At 48.4% G+C, this 21,279-nt stretch overlaps 9 protein-coding genes across 9 annotated transcripts; 5 read left to right on the plus strand and 4 right to left on the minus strand.

Moving 5' to 3' along the window:
• Positions 1–256: 256 nt before the first annotated feature.
• On the plus strand, positions 257–3,774 carry hmg1 (HMG-CoA reductase; the record flags this gene model as incomplete). The annotated part of the gene is made up of 3 exons (XM_057211068.1): positions 257–592; positions 655–3,344; positions 3,438–3,774. The coding sequence occupies 3 exons, from the start codon at positions 257–259 to the stop codon at positions 3,772–3,774; spliced, it is 3,363 nt and encodes a 1,120-aa protein (XP_057060611.1).
• Positions 3,775–4,933: 1,159 nt separating this feature from the next.
• N7495_008418 (putative cell polarity protein) lies at positions 4,934–7,554 on the plus strand (the record flags this gene model as incomplete). The annotated part of the gene is made up of 2 exons (XM_057211069.1): positions 4,934–7,093; positions 7,156–7,554. The coding sequence occupies 2 exons, from the start codon at positions 4,934–4,936 to the stop codon at positions 7,552–7,554; spliced, it is 2,559 nt and encodes an 852-aa protein (XP_057060612.1).
• Positions 7,555–10,402: 2,848 nt separating this feature from the next.
• On the minus strand, positions 10,403–11,324 carry cyp4 (peptidyl-prolyl cis-trans isomerase; the record flags this gene model as incomplete). Its single annotated transcript, XM_057211070.1, has 4 exons — positions 10,403–10,589; positions 10,651–10,757; positions 10,835–11,004; positions 11,168–11,324. 4 exons carry the CDS (start codon positions 11,322–11,324, stop codon positions 10,403–10,405), a joined length of 621 nt encoding a protein of 206 aa, XP_057060613.1.
• Positions 11,325–11,977: 653 nt separating this feature from the next.
• Positions 11,978–12,805, minus strand: N7495_008420 (high-affinity Cu transporter CTR3; the record flags this gene model as incomplete). Its single annotated transcript, XM_057211071.1, has 4 exons — positions 11,978–12,014; positions 12,066–12,624; positions 12,677–12,707; positions 12,764–12,805. The coding sequence occupies 4 exons, from the start codon at positions 12,803–12,805 to the stop codon at positions 11,978–11,980; spliced, it is 669 nt and encodes a 222-aa protein (XP_057060614.1).
• A 221-nt stretch (positions 12,806–13,026) lies between these two features.
• N7495_008421 (exosome non-catalytic core subunit SKI6) lies at positions 13,027–13,927 on the minus strand (the record flags this gene model as incomplete). The annotated part of the gene is made up of 2 exons (XM_057211072.1): positions 13,027–13,540; positions 13,641–13,927. The coding sequence occupies 2 exons, from the start codon at positions 13,925–13,927 to the stop codon at positions 13,027–13,029; spliced, it is 801 nt and encodes a 266-aa protein (XP_057060615.1).
• A 393-nt stretch (positions 13,928–14,320) lies between these two features.
• On the plus strand, positions 14,321–17,398 carry N7495_008422 (putative DNA excision repair protein (Rad26L); the record flags this gene model as incomplete). Its single annotated transcript, XM_057211073.1, has 1 exon — positions 14,321–17,398. One exon carries the CDS (start codon positions 14,321–14,323, stop codon positions 17,396–17,398), a length of 3,078 nt encoding a protein of 1,025 aa, XP_057060616.1.
• Positions 17,399–17,668: 270 nt separating this feature from the next.
• Positions 17,669–18,496, minus strand: ssuA (RNA polymerase II subunit A C-terminal domain phosphatase; the record flags this gene model as incomplete). The annotated part of the gene is made up of 1 exon (XM_057211074.1): positions 17,669–18,496. The coding sequence occupies one exon, from the start codon at positions 18,494–18,496 to the stop codon at positions 17,669–17,671; it is 828 nt and encodes a 275-aa protein (XP_057060617.1).
• A 531-nt stretch (positions 18,497–19,027) lies between these two features.
• N7495_008424 (nicotinamidase) lies at positions 19,028–19,825 on the plus strand (the record flags this gene model as incomplete). Its single annotated transcript, XM_057211075.1, has 2 exons — positions 19,028–19,105; positions 19,172–19,825. 2 exons carry the CDS (start codon positions 19,028–19,030, stop codon positions 19,823–19,825), a joined length of 732 nt encoding a protein of 243 aa, XP_057060618.1.
• A 260-nt stretch (positions 19,826–20,085) lies between these two features.
• Positions 20,086–20,969, plus strand: N7495_008425 (GIG1 family protein; the record flags this gene model as incomplete). The annotated part of the gene is made up of 3 exons (XM_057211076.1): positions 20,086–20,359; positions 20,415–20,597; positions 20,647–20,969. The coding sequence occupies 3 exons, from the start codon at positions 20,086–20,088 to the stop codon at positions 20,967–20,969; spliced, it is 780 nt and encodes a 259-aa protein (XP_057060619.1).
• Between the last annotated feature and the right edge of the window lie 310 nt (positions 20,970–21,279).

Consider the following 21,279-nt stretch of genomic DNA (forward strand, 5'->3'; position numbering starts at 1 on the left):
TGGTATGAAACATTACTACAACCTCTATTCAATTACTATACTAATTGATTGCAGTTGCGAAGAATCACCTCGTTTATACCACATGCGGTCCAAGATCTAAGACTTGGTTTCGAGACTCTTTCGCTTCGGTTTTGCTAGAAGGCAATTGTATCAGCGGTAGCTACTTATAGGTGTTTGATCCCGTAGACCGTCTGATCCTCCACTCTCTATCCTCGCACTCAACGTCTTCAACAGTCGCTTGCACTGCCTCAACGCAATGGCTTCCTCGCTCATCTCCAAGAGACTCGTCTCGTCCGATGTGGACAAGAATGTGGAGCCTAGTTGGATTCGGCGCCAGGTCACCAATGGGCTTGAATGTATCTCACGTCGTGCCTGTGTCCACCCGATTCATACAATTGTTATCATTGCTCTACTCGCTAGCACCACCTATGTCGGCCTGTTGGAAGGAAGCTTGTTGGATACTACGCTGAACCCCCGTAACGTTGCCGGCCAGGTGGATGTGAATACCCTGCTCCGAGGAAGTAGAAGTCTGCGATTGGGCGAGTCAACCGCCTGGAAGTGGCAGACTGGTGATAAGTGGGCCGAGATCACGGTGAGTACCCCAAGGTCTCCAATATTGAATTCTTAATTTATCTCTGACCGAAAAAACTACAGGAGGTTGAGGAGCCTTCGGTTGAACACCTCGCCTTGACTACCTTTATCTTCCCCGATTCTAACTCCAAGTCTGATCTGACTGCCCCGACCGCGGATGATGTACCAATCCCTGCCAATGTCTCTTCTTTCTCGGTTCCCTACACCCCCAACGTCTTCTCTCCATTCTCCCACGACTCCGCTCTCGCATACACCGTTCCATTTGATCAACTGCCTGAATTCCTCAAGGCTGCGCAAGAAATTCCCGACTCTTCCGCCGAGGAGCACGAGGAAGAGTCGAAAAAATGGATCATGAGAGCTGCTCGCGGTGCGGGGTCTCGAACTGCCATGAAGCTGTGGTTGGTAGATGCGTGGACCTCGTTCGTGGACCTGATCAAGCACGCGGAGACCATTGATATTGTCATCATGACTCTCGGTTATATCTCCATGCACTTGAGCTTTGTCTCCTTGTTCTTCTCCATGCGCCGATTGGGCTCGAACTTCTGGTTGGCCACCACCGTGCTGATCTCTGGATCCTTCGCTTTCCTGTTCGGTCTTTTGGTGACCTCCAAGCTCGGTGTCCCGATTAATCTTCTGTTGCTCTCTGAAGGTCTTCCTTTCCTAGTTGTGACCGTTGGTTTCGAGAAGCCCATAATGTTTACCCGTGCTGTTCTCAATGCTTCAGTGGAAGCCCGTTCTCGCCCCGGTGCGGCCCCAGGTACATCGGGTTCCATCCAAGAATCTATTGCCATTGCCATCAAGCAGCAGGGTTTCGAGATCGTCCAGCACTACTGCATTGAGCTTGGTCTCTTGGCCATGGGTGCTGCATCTGGCGTGCAGGGTGGTCTCCAGCAGTTCTGCTTCTTGGCCGCTTGGGTTCTCTTCTTCGACGGTGTGCTTCTCTTCACCTTCTACACCACCATTCTGTGCATCAAGCTGGAGATCACTCGTATCAAGCGCCATGTTGCCCTGCGCAAGGCCCTGGAAGAAGACGGCATCACTTACAATGTAGCGGAGAGTGTGGCTTCAAGCAATGACTGGCCTAGCTCCAGCTCCGGAAGCATTGATGACACCAGCATTTTTGGTCGTAAGATCAAGTCAAGTAGCGTTCGCCGGTTCAAGATCTTCATGGTCGGTGGTTTGATCTTGATCAACATTGTGAATTTGTCTGCAATCCCCTTCCGGAACACCGGCCATGGTGCTCTCATTACCCGTCTGTCTAATGTTATGTCTCCTACGCCTATTGATCCCTTCAAGGTCGCCGAAAATGGATTGGATGCTATCTACGTGGCTGCTAAGAGCCAGAAGCAAGAAACTATTGTCACCATTCTCCCCCCGATCAAGTACAAGCTTGAATATCCGTCTGTTCATTACTCAGATGACGTGAGCAGTTCATTCCACATTGAATACAGTGAACAGTTCCTCGACTCTGTTGGTGGCAAGGTTCTTGATAGTTTGCTCAAGAGCGTGGAGGACCCCTTGATCAGCAAATGGATCATTGCCGTGCTTACTCTCAGTATCATTCTTAACGGTTATCTTTTCAACGCTGCCCGCTGGAGTATCAAGGATCCTGAGACTGTCGTTGTCACCCCTACGGAGCCAGAGGCACCTAAGGTGTACCCCAAGTTTGAACCCAACGAGCAAGAGTCCACTCGTTCACCTGCGGATTGCGAACTTATGCTGAAGGAGAAGAAAGCTCCTCACTTGACCGATGAGGAGTTGATCGATCTCTCGCTGCGCGGCAAGCTTCCTGGATACGCCCTTGAGAAGTCCATGGAGGATGAGACCCTGATGAGCCGCGTGGATGCCTTCACTCGCGCGGTCAAGATCCGCCGTGCTGTCGTTTCTCGTACCCCCATTACTGATACCACCCGTTCTCTGGAGGTCTCTAAGTTGCCTTATCAGGATTACAACTATGGTCTCGTCCACGGTGCCTGCTGTGAAAATGTTATCGGATATCTCCCCCTTCCTCTCGGTGTTGCCGGCCCGTTGAAAATCGACGGTAAGCACTACTTCATCCCCATGGCTACCACTGAAGGTGTCTTGGTCGCCAGTACCAGCCGTGGCTCTAAGGCTATCAACGCGGGTGGTGGTGCCGTGACCGTCCTGACTGGTGATGGTATGACTCGTGGTCCCTGTGTGACTTTTCCCACCCTGGCTCGGGCTGCCGCTGCCAAGGTTTGGATTGATTCTGAAGAAGGCCGAAACATTATCACTGCTGCTTTCAACTCGACTAGTCGCTTCGCTCGTCTTCAGAGTTTGAAAACCGCGCTTGCCGGCACCTACCTCTACATTCGCTTCAAGACTACTACTGGTGACGCTATGGGTATGAACATGATTTCCAAGGGCTGTGAGAAGGCCCTCGATGTCATGTCCAAGGAGTGTGGGTTCGATGACATGGATATCATCTCGCTTTCCGGTAACTTCTGCACTGACAAGAAGTCCGCTGCTATCAACTGGACCGATGGCCGTGGTAAGTCTGTCGTGGCCGAGGCTATTATTCCTGGAGATATCGTCAAGAGTGTTTTGAAGAGTGACGTCGACGCCCTGGTCGAGCTGAATGTCAGCAAGAACTTGATCGGTAGTGCCATGGCGGGAAGTTTGGGTGGATTCAACGCCCACGCATCCAACATTGTCTCTGCCATCTTCCTTGCTACCGGACAGGATCCCGCTCAGAACGTGGAGAGCAGCAGCTGTATCACTACCATGAAGAAGTAAGTTTTTTTTTTTTTTTTTTTTTTTTTTTTTTCTCTCTCTCCGTGCGCGAACCTCTTTTACTACGTCAGCAATGCTAACATACAACCTAGTAACAATGGTAACCTCCAAATTGCTGTTTCCATGCCTTCTATTGAAGTTGGTACTATTGGTGGTGGTACCATTCTCGAGGCTCAATCTGCCATGCTAGACCTGCTTGGAGTTCGGGGAGCCCACCAAACCACCCCCGGAGAGAACGCCCGCCAGCTGTCCCGTATCATTGCGGCCTCTGTTCTCGCTGGTGAGCTTAGCTTGTGTGCTGCCCTCGCCGCCGGCCACCTTGTCAAGGCCCACATGGCCCACAACCGCAGTGCCGCTCCTACACGATCCACGACACCTGTGTCGGCTGCCGTGGGTGCCACTCGCGTTCTCTCGATGACTTCCAAATAAATGACTAGGCCAGTCCTTTCTGGTCGACGGTATGTGAGTTGATACATCGCTTCTCAGTACCCATGAATTTTCTTTTCTTTTTCCCCAAAATCATATTGGATGCAGACTGGTCTGGTGAGCATTTGCGCACCTCCCTCCTCTTCTGGCATCTGTCTCTCACACTTCCTCCTTCGATTTTGACTCCTCTGGCTTCACCTGATTTAAGAAATCTATACAGACTTCAATACAGGGTTTCCAGGGGGGATCATTTCATCGCCTGCTCCATGTGAGCATTTTTTCGGGATTTCCCTTAAACACCGCTGCGAGCGGGTACGAGTATACGCTTTCCCCCTACATTTTGTACGTAGTAATTCTCCCGGATAGATATGTCGGTCTATTAAGACCTATGACTTGTATTTTTTGTTGAATTTATTGTTGAAATCAGACTTTCTTGAGTAGTATAGTAATTGTGAGGACATCAATACCGTAATACCAGATACTGTATTCCTGCTCACATAAGCGGAGTCAGAGTCCAGGAAGGATCTAGACTTTCGACTCCTGAACTAATACCCCTGACTTTGCATTAAAAATAGGGAGAGTATTGCATTCTCATCTAATAACTGTTGTATAAAAGTACGAAGTTCGAATGTTATTTCACTGTGGCTTTGCAAAACCTAGTATTAAATAAGGGTTATTTACTATGAACTAAATAGAGACTAGTCTATTATTCATTCCTCCCTATTGACAGGTCACACTTTTTCTTGGCAACACAGTCACTTTAAGATAGTACTATGTACTAGTAGTATAGAAAATATAGAATTATAGACATTATACATATGACCCTCCAGTTCTTCTTCATCATAACTAATCGAGAAATTGATATCGGTCTAAACCTGTAGTCCTGGGCCAATCGTACTTGTAAAGTCGTTGACTGCACTACACGCAAGGAATTCGGCGGGTCCAGTCTAACGGACTTAAAACTTTCCCTCCTTCCCTTTTTTTTTTATCTGTATTTAACCCCTGGCGTGCCCTTCGGCGGTTCTTGTTTCAGACTTTAAGATCGGGGAAAACACAATAAACTGGGTCCTGTGCGGTGAAAGGCGATTGTACGGGTCTCGACCACTTCCCCTGTTGGACCTTTTACAAAACTCTAGACTTCTCTTCTGTCACGACCCACGATATGAATGGCCATTCGGGTGCCATGTCGCCCGTTTCAGTCAGTGGCAGTGACTGGTCCGGTATCAATCAATATCAAAAGCCAAACGAACCGCCCTTTTCGCCCACATTCCCTTCACGAGGAAACCTATCTACGCCTCCAAACGCCGGCGTACCAGTACCATTGAGTCCCAATAGCACTTCCCCTCTAGTCACCAGTAATCCATCTCCACCCAGTTCGGTAGCCGCAAGATCCAGTGTCGGAACGGCACCGGGGGATAAGGAACGAGATGGAGGCCGACGGCGTCGACAAATGGAGGAGATTCTAGGTCAGCACTACGTAGCGCTGAAGCGATTCCTCAGTGCGACCTACCGTGAGGACCGCGCAAACGGTCGTTCAAATAAGGCCCGCGATAAACTTCTTCGACTTTCACCAACTCAGTTCCACGAACTGAGTACTGATGTCTACGACGAGCTTGTCCGCCGACAGCAAGCCAATCCTCCTCCCGGAAGACCGCCTCGTCCTGATATCCCTTCTTTCCTCCCCGCACGCACCGATTTCCACGAGAAGCGGAACCATGCCCGTTCAAAGCTTGCCTCGCTCCAACACCAGCGCTTTCGCGATCTCGCCACGGACGTCTTCTGCGAGTTGGAGCGCCGCTTCCCGCACTTCACCCGTGGACGACCGCCGCCAAACATGCCACCCGGATCCCGGAGCTCACAGCGCGGTCCTGGCGCTCGCCCTCCTGGTTCTGCTGGATTCCCTCCGCGACAAGGGTCTCTCGGACCTCCGTCTCCTGGAATGAACGGGGATGGACCGCTTCCGCGATCATTTCAAAGCAATACTATGATCCCTAATAAGAGTACGATGGTGGAGGATAGCGATGATATGGGGGACGACGACGATGATGCCCGCAGTGACGCATTTGCGCTAGATGCGGTCTTGAGCCGGCGGGGCACTACTACGACTCTGGGTGATAGTGAGCGTAAATTGCTCCTAGAGAGCCAAACGCAGGTATCATCTTTGCTTGAACAAGTTGAAAAATTGGAGGAGTTGGTTCGCTCGAAGGATGAGGAGCTGGCTCGGTCTCGGGACTTGGATCAGTCTGGAGTCAGTCACAGCGAGCGCCAGGAATGGGATGATCTTCGTGCGGATCTGGAGAGTAAGGTCATTAAGGCTGAGGATCTTAACAGCTCGCTCCAGCTTGAATTGGAGAGAGTTCGTGCCGAGCATGAACACATGGAGCGTCAAGTTTCCGGCGGTTCTGAGGATGAAGAATTGACTTCCAGGTATGCCGACTTGGAGAGTAAGCATCAGAGCCTGCAGGAGGAACTGCAACAACAGCGCGAGGTCACTGCGCAGGTTCGCCAGGAGACTTCGAAGTTCCTTATGGAAATGAAGACTCTTACTGCACAGAGTCACTCTAATTACGAGCGAGAAGAGAAATTGGCTAATGATGTTCACCGGCTTGAGAACGAGCTTCATGATTGGAAGAATCGTTATGCAAAGGCTAAATCACAGTTGCGTCATCTTCGCACATCTTCTGGTGGAATCTCTGATAATCAACCTGACGCCAGCTTCGTTACCAAGGAACATGAACTGGTGCAGCACGACGGTGTAGTTAGTGACATTCATGTGACCAAGTTCCAGATGTCCATCGACGGGCTGCTCCGCGTTGCACGATTTGAAGATCCTAGCGAGGTCATGCAGCAGATCAAAGTTGTCATAATGGCTGTCCGCCATATTATCCAAGATGTGGACCAGGCTCCGCCTCCGGTTGACGGCACGGCAGTCTTGCGCACCAAGTCCAAGGGCCGTGTGTCTGCTACCGCCAACAACATTATTACCGCTTCTCGCAACTATGCCACTTCCGGAGGTCTCTCGCCCGTCTCGTTGCTGGATGCTGCCGCATCTCATCTCTGCACTGCTGTTGTAGAGCTAGTCCGAGTGGTAAAGATCCAGGCCTCGCCAGCAGACGATCTAGATGATGAAAACGTGGACGTGGAACTTTCCCAGGAGAAGTTCCCTGACTATCTCAGCACAACAGCCAGTCAAAGACCCTACAGCAACCACTCTGAGTACAGCGCCATGAGTGCTCCCGACCATCCTTCTATGCAAAATGGATTTACAAACGGGTTCGACTATGGCGCCCCGCAAGAGGACCACGAGATCCAAGAGCTAAAGGTCAGCCACGCGACATACACCCTTACTCAACCCACACATGATACTAACTTATAATTTCGCAGTTCTACGTGGAAGACCAGACAGACGGTATGGTCCAAAACATCCAGTCGCTGGTTGCTAGTATCCGGGCCGATCAAAGCCTAAGCATAGTCGAGACCCACCTTTCTGCCATCGACAACGTCGTAGCAAAGGTAGTCTCGGCTATAGAGCAGCTAGCCCACGAACGCAGCGGCGATGTCACGTTACGAGAACGGTGCGAGCCGATTATCCAGACCCTGGATGAATGCCGCAGTCGGTTGATGAACACTGCTGCTGAGGGCCATGAAACTGGTAGTCCTGAGCAACTACGTGAAGTGATTAACCATCTGCCTCCTATCGCATTCGAGATTGCCCGCCAGACTAAAGAACTTGTTTCTCGTCTTGAGTCCTTGGCCCTTGGAGAAGATGATGACTTCCGATGATTTTGATGTCTCTGCGTGAATCTACGAGGGCACTGCTGAACGCTTCTTTCCCCCTCACCTTGTGTGAGATATGCTCTTTTTTTTTTACTTTTTTTTTTTACTTTTTTTTTTTACTTTTTAAAAACTCCCTTTCAATCTGGCTTTTGAGCGACTATCATCTGTGGCAAAAAAAAAAGAGCCGACAATGTCGAAATGATGGCGTCGCATTCCGTTTTCCCCTGTTTTTCTTCCTATAATCATTTCTTTTCTTCATCTTCATCTTTTCTATCCTGTTCTCTTCTATACTTTTTACATCTACTTTACATTCACCCTTTTCCTTCTGATATATGGCACTTTCTTCTCCATATTCATTGTATTACTTTACTTCATTTCTCTTCTCTTTTTGGGTCTTTGATCTTTAGCTATTCTATTTTTTTGTCTGTTTCTTGTATCACCCTGCCTTTACTGGTGGCTAAATAGTTCTTAACTTTAACTTGAAATACATGTATACCTATTGGGAAGGATAGAAATTTAGAAGCCTTGATTAGCGTTTTCCCTTTCCTCTTCTTTCGATTATTATATAAGCTCTTGATAGACTGTGTACAGGTAGCGAACCATCTAGGTTGGAACATGTGAGTGAAACATGAAACAAATCCCCTACCCGACCTCTTTACCGCCTTCTTGACGGACATTTTGATGGTCTTCCAAGGACGCTTCAAAGATCCATTCTTCTTGGCGGCCTTCAACATAGAAACCACAACAAGTGAAGGCTGTCTCGGTGGGACAGGCTTTCGCTTTACCGGAGCCCCATCTTCGCCATGCGTCACAGTCAGAAAGACAGGGACCATGTGCCAGACTTAAATTCCCTGCTCTCAGCTCAACACATTGAGTCGTGAAAGAACAACCGTCCTTTAGAGTCCTGAACCATTTAGTTCATCGTGGTTGATGTTGACAGTGTCAGTGTCGACGCATGCACTTAATACAATTTGTTCTCTTGACAAAGCATGCAATTGCAAGGTTGCACTAGAACTGTCAACCAGTTCAGGTAATATCCGCCCCTTCTTTGTCACACCAAGTCCCCTCGATGGTGTTTATATCCTGTGTTCTGAAAGTTCGGTGCTCTAGAGACTAGTAGAGCCGATCTATTGACTGAGATGTGAAAACTTCGAGGGGAGGTGTCTTCCTCGTCAGACGATTGGCAAGTCGGTGCTCTCGAATAGATCAGAGGAGTGAAAGGCAGAACCGATATCAGGGGCTTTGCGCCTTCAGCACATCCATGAATTCGATATTTCCAATCTGGCAATGATTTCATACTCCACTTGGTTCCGTTTCTTCCAGGCTGCGAGTATTGTCTCCAGAAAAAAAATGTGGCTTCTTCTGCTATTCCTTTCTTTCGCAGAAACGAGTGTGTCCACTGTGGTTGAGGATAAGGAGCAGATCCTACCTCGAAAATATGGCATGATGAAGGTATCAGGAGGGAAGGGTGCGTCCATCGTAGAAAGTTGACGAGGTATTGGCATGAGCATCTTTTCCAAGACCATACCCACAATATATAATAATGATATATTGTAGTTGCTAGATCATTTTTACCATTGCTTTAATCCGACAAACAGATTTCAAGAAGAGTAGAGGTCTGAAGGTGTTGAAAAAGGAAAGATATGAGGAGGAGATTCTTGAAGATATAGTTTTAGGTGGTGAGAAAGGAAGTAATAGGAATGGATGATTGGCGTTTATATGTGGACAGACTGAGGTGGGATATCGGTGAAAGGAGCTGAAGTGAATAAGAGCATTAGAAGTGAGAGTGAAAGTGAGAGTGAAAGTGAGAGTGAAAGTGAGAGTGAAAGTGAGAGTGAAAGTGAGAGTGAAAGTGAGAGTGAGAGTGAGAGTGAAGAGGAATTTCAAATGAGAAAGGAGAAGAACTTACCTAGGTGGTGTTCAGATGATGTTGAGTTCGCTAACCACGCACTCTGATTAGTAGTCACAACATGCTCCCCAGCGTCAGTGACAGCGTGGTAGTTCAAAGTTCGTCGTTCCTGAGCAGGAGGTTAGGTTGTTGCAACATGGGAAAGATATAATTGTGCTTTTGGAAATTGGCAATTTGTTCCTCACATAGGTCCACGGGTGTGATATGGGTAGAATGAATTTGAGAATAAGAGGTTTTTGTCTGATTACACATTCACTTTACCTAGGTAATTGACATGAAATAAGCTGAACATCATTGGCATTGGCATTGGCGCTGTGGTAGGGGCCTCACACAATACCGAACAGTCCTTGTAACAACGCATTGCGTTTGCTGGAGACCTAGGTCTTGTTTGCTATTTGTCTAAGCAGTGAACAGGCGTAGAGAGGATTCCAAGGCTGGAAGTCTGAAAATGGTGAGAAAGGAAAGATGAGGGATAGATGTTTAGGCAGGGTCGTGGAAACTGGAGTACCTAGGTATGTATATGCATATAGGTAAGGCATCTAGCGAATGCAGAGAAAAACTTAGAAGGAATGAGAAACTCAAGAAAAACCCTGGAAGAGTATCTAGGCAAGAGTGAGAATGAGAGTGAAAAAGATAGTGAGATAACAAGTAAAAATAACTCAGTAGGTATAAAACGTCCTTGTCGGAATACCTACGTAACACTTTGATCGCTGCAATCTGTACTAGATCTTTACTTATACTCTACGGAATATAAACAATGGACATTATGAATCCTGCTTCAAGGAGTATGCATGACTAGCTCAGGAGACTGTCTAGATCATATCAAATATAAAGGAAAGCTACCGAAGGAAACCGCCAGTCCGCGGCACAAGTCGCAAATTTCAGCAGGAAGACTCACGCTCCAAAGAGACACAACCGCGAACTAAATCTTTACAAAGATCTAGCTTACAGCTCACCACAATCAACGATGGTGGGCTTGACGGCGGAGCGAATGGATCCAGAGGAAGAGCCGAGGGACTCAATCTCCTCAACAACCTTCAGAGAAGCATCATCAGCGACCTCGCCGAAGACGACGTGCTTGCCATCGAGCCACGAGGTGACAACGGTGGTGATGAAGAATTGGGAGCCGTTGCTGAAAAGAAAACATAATCAGCACAAATGTCTCACTAAAGTCAGTTGGACCATAAACTCACGTGTTGGGACCAGCGTTGGCCATGGAAAGCAGACCGGGGCGGGTGTGCTTGTACTTGAAGTTCTCATCGGGGAACTTCTCACCGTAGATGGAACGGCCACCGGTGCCCTAGATTGCAAAACGACCAAGTTAGTTAAGCTCTGGTGTCTGGGAACATAAGGTGCCGTGATTAAGGGGTTACTTACGTTTCCGCGGGTGAAGTCACCACCCTGGAGCATGAACTGGGGAATCACACGGTGGAAAGTAGATCCCTTGTAGCCCTGGCCCTCGGCGGCCTTGCAAAGCTCACGGAAGTTCTTGGCGGTCTTGGGAACATCAGCCTCGTAGAGGTTGAAGTTGATACGGCCAACCTTGGCTGGATACAGGATTAGAGCCAATTCAGATCATTGAGATGAGTGGTTATGAATCGAAAGGAGGGGGATCAAGTCATTTTTTTCAACCAAAAGGGAACAGGTTTTCTCACGACTACCCCTCCATCACAATTGAGGAGCTGTAAAAAAAGAAAAGTTAATACTTACGGGTGCTGGAGCCGACAGGGGCGTACTGGACGTCGAAGAAGACCTTAGTGTTGGACATGGCTGCTGATGATGCGAATGATCGATAGGCAACAGGGTGGAAAGAACAATTGAGAGAAGAGAAGAGGGAGGGTGGGGTTGACTTGAGGCGGCAAAACATGATGAGGGGCAGAACGGATCGGAATAACTCGGGGTGCCGAACTGTATTGGGATTAGCTTCTAGGGAACGCGGGATGGATCTTTAGTGCAGAATGAATTAGATGCCTCAGGCCTATATAGGAAACGAAGCACCAAGGGCAATAGCTCAGGTATAACTACCAGTTACCTTGAACCCCCAGATTGACCTTTATAATGAGATTGAGGGTGTTCGTTCAATGTGCACTTACAAATTTCAGTATTAGGTAATGGGGATTGTTGATACAAGGAGCTACAGGGGGGAAAAAAGTTCAAGCTTGACGTCGAGCTGCAAAAAAGAAGTTGTCCGGTTCCATGCTTAGTCACCCAAGCTTCCCCTTGCTTCCGAGAGTACGGAGTATTCCATGAGTAGTTCTTCTGGTCAAGAACGATCAATAATTATCATGACTACGTTATGGCTACTGAATAAGACAATTTGAATTTTGGGCTCAAATTAGTAAATTAGTAAATTAGTAAATTAGTAAATTAGGTAAAGAGACATCACAAGATGTGCGAACTCAGATAATGTCATAAACCCCATGTCGCTTAACCAATTGGACTATATACATCTGGATTTTAGACAAATGCGCTCATAGAGTATGTCGCGCGTTGCCAGTTCCGCAAGTCAACCCTCCTAGGCTAGCCACAGCACTTGGTCACAGCAGTAGCATCGTTCCTAGAATCGATATCAGCATTATGCTCTCTCGGAAAATGGGAAAGACAGTACCCATGGTTAGAAGTAACCGGCTCCCAAGAAAAGATGAAGGAGCCGAGGAATGCGCCGATGAAGATGCAGATGATAATGTACCCGTTGAAGTACATAGCTAACAGCATAACAATGTACGCGACGGCAAACTGCATTGTGTGAAGCAACGCGCGAATCAGTTGCTCAACGAGAGAAGGACGGTATGGTCCCAAGGTAGTAGTAGCCTTTCCATTTTCGCACTGGCTACTGCTAGCAGCTGCAACGACTGTGGCACTGTTGAGACCCAAGTCTTTTCCGTTCGAGTTACTATCTGGGATTGATGTGATGACACCGTCAGACGCATCGCCGTTGTCGCCTGTGATCTTCACTGTATGGCTGTTTTGGGTAGTCTGGCTGGTGAGGCCAGAGACAGAACCGGACAAGTACATTTCGCGCAGACGGGCCCGGCGTACGACGAAGGCATCGTACTCTCGGCCGAGGCGACGCAGGAACTCGAGACAAACGACGAGAAGGATTGCGCCGATGCAAGCGCCAGCGAAATTGCCAGTCGATCGGATGTGCCAGGAATTTGAAATGAAGCCTGGTTTGTTAATCGTTATATCATGATTTGTCTAAACTGATCAGTTGCATACATGCATCAATCGTATGCCAATTCCAAAGCATCTAGTAGGCTCAGATTAGCTATATTTAATCACGTAAAGAAGGCTGAATAAATCTACCGAAATCTTGCAGCTCGTTTCCATGTCGCTCATAGAATCCATGATGAAAAGGTTGTGAGGAGAGGAAGTGCTATGAGAAGAAGAGGAAAACAAATAAGATGTCAACGTCGGGTAACTTATGAGCACATTTCTTATCCTAGCGTCCGAAGTGAGCACAATTGAGCAGATTCTTGTAAAATACAATACGTGAAATTAAAACATGAAAAGTCCATTTCTCTCAGTTCAACGCCTGATAAATGCATAAATCGGTATCTTTCGTCTCATCACGTTCGGTTCGATGCTTTGATTACTCCTTGTAGTAACTCGCGGATCTGGCTGCATCCATCAATTCCCACCGCCAGCATCATCTCAGCATAAGTAGAGTGAACCTTAGAGTCCATATGCATTATCTCAACCTGAGTGTCCTCCTCGTCATCATCATCATCATCCATATTATCTTCTCCGGGAATTACAGTTGTGGTACCAATTGTCATCGAAGGCAATTCCTGCTCCTCGGGAAGAGATAGATCCAAGAGCGGGTCGAGTTCATCATGTCGAGGATCCTTTGGAGTAGACGCGGTGCCACTCATGCCTGTGGTACAGCCGCACAAGAGCCCGGGCATGGGAATACCAGCATCTACCAAGGCGAGTGTGCACGCGTTTATCGCTGTCGCGAGTAGAGACCCATCAGAAGAGAGCACGGAGACGTGGATGCTAATAGTGCTATGCGGGTAAAGATAGGTAAACAAATGCGACTGGAAAGCGGCGCGGAGGATAGTTGCAATGCGCGAAGATTGTCTGTAGAGATGGATTAGCTCGATTCGGAATGCATTCCGTGGGTCTGGAGTGTCTTTTTGGCATGTCATCATCCAACACTCAAATATAGTAACAATCTTACCTGTCGCTTCCTCCAGCTTGTCGTCGTCGATCGACACCAGCGAATCCGGCGACATTGACATCCACCTCGACGACCGCACCGGCACTTCCACCAGCGTCTGCTCGGCGGCCCTCTGCAGGTCCATGGACAGAGCACATGATTGCGGTGTTTCCCATTGCTAGGTATGATGATCCGGAGCTGGCAGGGTTCGTCGAGATCTGGGCTTGCATAAGGCGCAGTTCGTTCCATCGGCGGCCGTCCAGGCGTAGTCGGGTCAGAGGGTATGTGGTGGAGGTGTCAAGAGGCATATTTGCGAGTCAGATTCTCAGCAGAGTGATTCTTCCAGGATAGAATGAGTAATGGCCGTAAACAAGGTAGTCTGAATTAGATTATGCACGGAGAACGGAGTAGTGGGGATTGAAGATTAGGAGGGAAAAAAAGAGCAGCACAGGCGTTCAAAGAAAAAGAAAATACCAATCTTATCACATGCACAGTCCAAGCCCTGGAATGTGAGCGATTGAGCGATGTAGTTCGTGTGGGGGAGATAAGTGATCGGGAGCTTTTTTTTTTCTTGGGCGGATCTGGATGACATCGCCAACTGCCACCGCCTGGCGCGCCTTCCACTTAATCTACTCCATCAACTCCGTCAACACCCTATACTTCAAAGCTGCATAAACTATCATATCGGTTATGTAGCTAAAATGGACTGTCAAAATTACCATGAGGTTATCAGCCTCGACTCGGATGATGATGATTTGGAAGCAACGCCGTATCTTGGCTCATCTACTAGTATGCACGACGCGTCCATAGATACATTTGACGCAACTGATACTTTCCCAGCCAAAGCGCCTGCCAATGTGAAACCAAAGCAATTTCCCCTCAAATCTGAACATGATGATACTCCGTTGCATCCTTCGTCGGAGGTGCCAACCGTTATCGAGTCGACGGATGATGAGTCGGACGATTTCAACGATGGCGAGGAAGCGTACAAGAAGTTCAAAGGTCGTAAGTCTCTGAAGCGTAAGCAGACTGCGGCTGCAACCCGCAGGGCAATGGTGCCCAAGAAGAAGTCTAAAGACGACGTTATCGTCGGCCGAGTGAAACTAGAAAGTTCCAAGGAGAAATCAAAGCGGTTATTGAGGGAGTACGGTGATGCCTCTTCTGATGAGGACCTCTTGGAAAACTTGCCTAAATATCTCCAACAGCGACGAGATCGTTTTGACCTCCAAAAGGAGCACCTCAAGGAGCACGGGCTAAAGCTACCACCCTCCTACGATTGCATCGATTTCTCTGATAATGAGCGCCTGGAACACTTACAGGAGAAGCCATCATTTCCAGGTAGAGAGGCACCTCGGGAGTACAAGGATATCGAATTGCCCTGTTCCATGGGCTTGGTCCCCGCTCCAATTGCCCAGTGGCTGCGACAGTACCAGGTGGACGGAGCCGCCTTCCTTCACGAGCTATTTGTCTATCAAAAAGGCGGCATTCTAGGAGATGACATGGGTTTGGGCAAGACTATCCAAGTCATTTCATTTTTGACAGCTGCGTATGGCAAGACGGCGGACGAAAGAGACGCTAAAAGAATGCGTAAGATGCGGAGAGCCGATAATAATGCTTGGTACCCACGGACATTGATCATCTGTCCCGGCACTTTGATTTCAAACTGGATCGCAGAACTCCAGCGATGGGGGTGGTGGAACGTCGACGTTTATCACGGTCCGAGCAAGGATATTGCCCTCCATGCCGCAAAATCTGGACGAGTTGAAATAATGATCACGACCTACACAACCTATGCCAATAACAAGGATGAGGTAAATATGGTGGAATGGGACTGCGTGGTGGCGGATGAATGCCACAAAATCAAGGAACCAAAAGCAATTGTGACGCAAGCGATGAATGAGGTCAACGCTCTCTGCCGTATTGGCCTAACAGGCACTGCGATTCAAAACCGGTACGAGGAGCTATGGACACTCCTCAATTGGACAAATCCCGGCAAGATTGGGCCTCTGTCAGCATGGAAGGCACAGATAGCAGTACCGTTAAAGATTGGACAGTCCCACGATGCTACTGTGAATCAGCTCAGCAAGGCGCGGCGCGTTGCAAAAATGCTAGCCGAGAACTTGCTGCCGCATTTCTTTCTTCGCCGAATGAAGAGCCTTATTGCGGATCAGTTGCCCAAAAAAAGCGACCGAGTAGTTTTTTGTCCCTTGACTGAGACCCAGGCAGATGCCTACGAAAACTTCTTGGATAGTGTGTTTGTACAGATCATCCAGAAATCCACTGAAACATGCGACTGCGGATCCAAGAAGAAGGCCGGGTGGTGCTGCTATATGTTTATACCCGGAACCTCTATACGGTGGCAGTCCTACGTCTTCCCTGCCATTACGATTCTTCAAAAGATCAGCAATCACATCGCCATTATGATTCCACAAGGGAATGACCCCAGAGAAAAGCAGGAGAAAGAAAAGGAGATGCTTCAAGTTGCACTGCCAGACCAGTGGGAAGCGCTGTTCCGCTCCCGTGACTCAATTCTAAACTTTGCAAATCCAGAGTTCTGTGGCAAGTGGAAAGTCCTTCGCAAACTGCTAAAGTGGTGGCACTCCAATGGAGACAAAGTCCTTGTTTTCTCGCACAGCTTGCGGCTATTAAAGATGCTGCAAATGCTGTTCAACAACACCAGCTACACTGTGAGTTACTTGGATGGTTCCATGAAGTATGAGGACCGGACCAAGGCTGTGGACGAGTTTAATTCCGATCCGAATCAGTTCGTCTTCCTCATCTCCACGAAGGCTGGTGGTGTCGGATTAAACATTGTCTCGGCAAACAAAGTAGTCGTTGTGGACCCCAACTGGAATCCTTCATTTGATCTCCAAGCCCAAGACCGAGCCTATCGAATCGGTCAACTCCGGGATGTCGAAGTCTTCCGGCTTATTTCTGCTGGCACAATCGAAGAGATTGTTTATGCCCGGCAAATTTACAAGCAGCAGCAAGCGGAGATAGGCTATAACGCCAGCTCCGAACGACGCTACTTCAAGGGTGTACAGGACCAAAAGGACCAAAAGGGTGAGATATTCGGCATGAAGAATCTCTTCTCATATCAAAATGACAACATTGTCCTGCGTGATATAGTCAATAAGACCAATGTTGCAGAGAGTCGAGTGGGCGTTCAGGTGATGGACGTCGCCTTTGAATTTGATGCCGAGGAAGACTACACTCTAAAGTCGGAGGATGAAGCGATGAGCCAGCTAACAGCTGAGATCTGCGGCGAGAGCAAAGAAGAAGAATCGACCAAGAAAAAGGAACGGTCAGCACAAAAACATGACCCTGTCCAGGCAATTCTTGCGAGCGCGGGCGTTGAGTATACACATCTCAATAACGAAGTGATTGGCTCCTCCAAAGTGGAGGAGCAGCTCAGTCTTAACGCAAAGAGAATACACAACGATCCTGACGCCGATTTCCAGGTTTTTGACCGAACTTTCACCAAACCCCTGCCGACTGCAGCTCCTAACTCTCATTTCGATGTTTTGAATGGTGATGGCTTGAGATACAACCCGCCGGATGCTGTGAAACGCCGCCAATTCTGCAGCATGGCCCGTCACTTTGGATACCCGAATGCAACAGACTTTGCTCTTGTGGTAGAGAACATGACGCAGGCACAGCGGCGAGCCTGCCTTGAAAAATGGTACCGCGAGCGATGGGACATTGTTCAGCCCAAGGCCGAGATGGTCAAGGCTGAGGTGGTCAAAGGGGAGAGTATCAAGGACAAGAATCAAGGTTAACGGAGTCAGTATAGATAGCAGACTTCGCGACGTTTTGACGAATAGCTACGTGGCGCTTGCATTTTTCTCTCTCTTAGTACTGATACCCATACCCTTACGGATTGCTCTTGGAATGAAATCGATTATCGACCAACAAATTGTAGCGCCTGCAATTTACGCCGTAGGGAGAAAGTAGAGAATGAAAATGTTACTGTGAAGCCATATTTAGAGGTTTGAAAAAAACGACAGGTTTCTCGAGAGGGTATCATAGACGAGGTGTAACAATCAACATTACAACCAGGCCAGAGTCCATAATGCCGGCAAACTAGGATGCCTCTCCTGCCACTCGCCAAGAATTTCAGGAACTCTCTCATCAAATCCCTGGCGCGCCGCACCAGCACCATTCTCCCATCCATCAGGGCCATGCAGATTCCGTTGGGAAGCAGCAGCGTCATTAAGCCGATTAGCAAGATCGAGGATAGCCCTTCCACCAACGAGAGCCTCTTCATGATTATCCTTGATATCGACATTGAAGACGTGCACAGGGCGATTCAGCGGCGAGCCCTTGTTCATCAAGTCATCGACGACAGCATCCCAGCAACGCTCTTCGCAGGTGAAGATGACATCAACGACACCACCTTCCGTACCAATGGCGCCCTTGTCGCCCTTGGAAACGTGGTCGACACGCGGCATGCCCGGCACCCAGTCCTGGAAACGCTCGGGGCCCCACTTCAAGTTTCGGTTACGGTCCAGCATATTTAAGATACCATTCCCGCGGTATAGCCGGTCGTCTTTTTCGTGAAGCTCCTCATACATCTGGTTGTAGGAGGTAGTGTTAAAGCTGTACACGTTCGGCTGGGTGATGGAAGGGCCAGGGAGTCGAACTAGCGAACCCGTGCCAAATGAGATGACGGGGTATGGGGCGGCGGACAGTCGCAGGTGCGCTTCCATTGAACGGTTGTTGTTGGAAGCGCAGACCGTGCAGAACTTCAGTTTCCAGGAGTCTGTGGGGGTATCCTGGGATTCCATTTCGGGGATTGGCTCCGGTTGTGGAGGGGGAGGAGTGGTTGGTTGGGGAGTTGTGCTCCCCGTGTTTACACGACGTGGGTCATATGCCATGTTGGTTGAGAAAGAGTAAGAGACTAATAGAGGAAGAAAGACTAATACAGGAGGTTTTCTGGAGAAAATGTCTTGGATCAAGGAGGCTTGAAGATGGGTTTACAATATCCTGTTGGCTATCATTTGTATTAGCATGAGTCGGAAATTGAATGATTGCCAAATGATGATACGGGGGTTTGGGTGTTGTTCAGATAAAAAAGCGTATAATGAGATTGTCCGCATTGCGAAAGCTCAGACAGCTCCAATAAATAAGAATCATCATGTAGAGAAGGAGAAGAGAAAGAAATCAAGTTGGTTGAAGCTTACCTTGTAGCTATCACTCATTATCCTTGAGATTTAAGAAAGCCTGTATATTTCATTGGGGCCGCAGCCCTTAAGAAGAGAAGAGGAAGGGAAGATTTGCTTGTGTGGTTTTTTAGCGCTGATGATGACTCAGCATCTAGCTTACGAGCTCTCAACCATGAGACCACTACCTACGTCAGTGGGAGAGACTCGGCCTTGACTTGAAATTTACTTCTAAGCTACTTCTCGATGGCTTCAATAGTGGATAATGGGCCCTTTGTGCCTGCTCTGATTGTGGTTGACATGCAGGAAGACTTCTGTCCACCTGTGAGTCGCCAGTATGTATGACAATCTAGGGCTCATGCTGATATACAACATCTTTGATATATACAGAATGGATCACTGGCTGTCGAAGATGGCAGATCCATCGCTCCATTAATCAACTCTCTTCTCGCCCAACCTGGGTTTGTGATACGTATTGCAACCCAAGATTATCATCCCACAGACCATATCTCCTTCGCCAGCAACCACCCCGCACCTAACAACCGCCCTTTTAAGTCCTATATTGAAATGAAGAATCCCAATCCAGCGCCTGGTCAAGACCCCGAAACGAAGCCACAGCTTCTGTGGCCCGTTCACTGTGTAGCTGAGACTCAAGGAGCTGAGGTCATCCCCGAGATCGACGCCGGTCGCATCGACCTTGTGGTTCACAAAGGCAAGCATTCGCAGGTTGAGATGTACTCTGCATTTGCAGATGCTTTTGGCAACCTCGACCCGACTATCACTATGCAGTCCGTCAGTAAAGACATAACCTCTGAGCTCCAGGCCAAGGGTGTGACAGATGTCTTTGTTGTTGGGCTGGCCGGCGACTTCTGCGTCAAGTACACCGCCATCGACGCCATCAAGGCTGGGTTCCAGAGCTGGCTCATTGAAGAGGGGACCAAGTGTGTTTCTCCGGCTGGCTGGGATCAGGTCAAAGCGGAGCTTCGTAGTGCTGGAGTGTCGGTGATTCACGCAGACGATGCGGTTGTGAAGAAGCTGGCATGATAGTATTAGTGGTAGAAGTCAGTAGCAGTACTAGCGTACCCAATATGCTTTTTCCATAAGACGGATTCTATAATCTAGAAACGTCCTTCGAAAAGACAGCCTTATGTCTACCTTGCGTTTACCAATCAAGGGGTGTGGCATCAAGTGGATTCGCGGGGAGGTCCACCCGTCGGACAGAATAACGGTCTGAGTAATGAGATGACGGTGTTGATTTATTTAGCGTCGATCCTTCATCCATCAATTCCTATACCACATTCACCATGCTTCACTCTGGCGTATCAAAAGCTGCAGCAATCAATGCGCTTGACAAGAAACTGACCGAGCCTGATCCCACCGAGCCCGCCCAGTTTCTCCAGGACCATGGCCTCAACGCTGATAATCTGCCTTTCTGGCTGATGAATGTACCCCGATCACAATGGACGGCGGAATGTCCAGACTTTCTACGCGGTACATCAGCTAAGAACATCCAATGTCTGGCTATACCAGATGAAGCGTACCAACGCCAAAATTGGGAGGTGGTTCAAGAAATCATCAGTTGAGTCGTCTGTTGGGTGTATAGATTGAGGCATAGGCTGACGAAGATTTCCAGAGACGAACCGGATTGATCTATTCCAGAGGGTTCCGAGCGCCCTTCGCAGATACCTAGAATTTACGGCCCAAATCAAAGCTCAATATGGATCTGTGATGCGGTTCATTGTTCAAAAGCGACTTCAATGGGGCGAGGGCAGTCCAGACGACATGAAGCCTACGGGGCAGCCATTCGAGTTCGAAGGTATGTGCTGTGGATATGTGGCTCCAGACCAAGTGCTGACGGAGAGTAGAGGATATTCGGATTCTGTACAATGACTGGCCGTATGGTGTCAACACGGACATTGTCCATCTGGTCGTTTGGACCAAGTTTGAGTTGGAGGATGATCCAGCCACTGACGATCTGACCGCCGATGCACGCGAGGCGATCGAGCGGTTCGTGCAGCAAACTTTTTGCTCTCGAGTGGCGTCTGAAAAGGTAATTTGGTTCAAGAACTGGAAATCACTGAAATCAGTACACGCTGTCGAACACTTCCACGTCATGCTCCATCAGCCGGATATGGCATTTGTAAGGGAGATCACCCGAGGTGATATGCCGTTGATTGACCAAATTTGAGCTGTCAAGAATGCATATATAATTAATGGATCCGATTTCCCCGGTACTTGTTTCATGTATGATGCTTTCAGCCCCGGAGTATGCCATGACGAGATGTCAGCATTTTGCGCTAAGTAGGGAAGACAAGAAGAGAAGTTGAGATTGAGATTGAGAATGAGAATGAGAATGAGAATGAGGAAGACGATGAGAGAATGTTTAATGGTAGAAGTAGATGTGATCGTGAATTAAACCGAAAGATGAGTTTGCGACGTCATTTTCGTTTTCCTCTATTTCTGTCTTTTCTATGTTCTTCTCTTTCCTATACCTCGAA

Source organism: Penicillium taxi, assembly GCF_028828555.1.
Source record: "Penicillium taxi strain IBT 34144 chromosome Unknown utg000005l_segment0_segment0, whole genome shotgun sequence".
Lineage (NCBI taxonomy): Eukaryota > Fungi > Ascomycota > Eurotiomycetes > Eurotiales > Aspergillaceae > Penicillium > Penicillium taxi.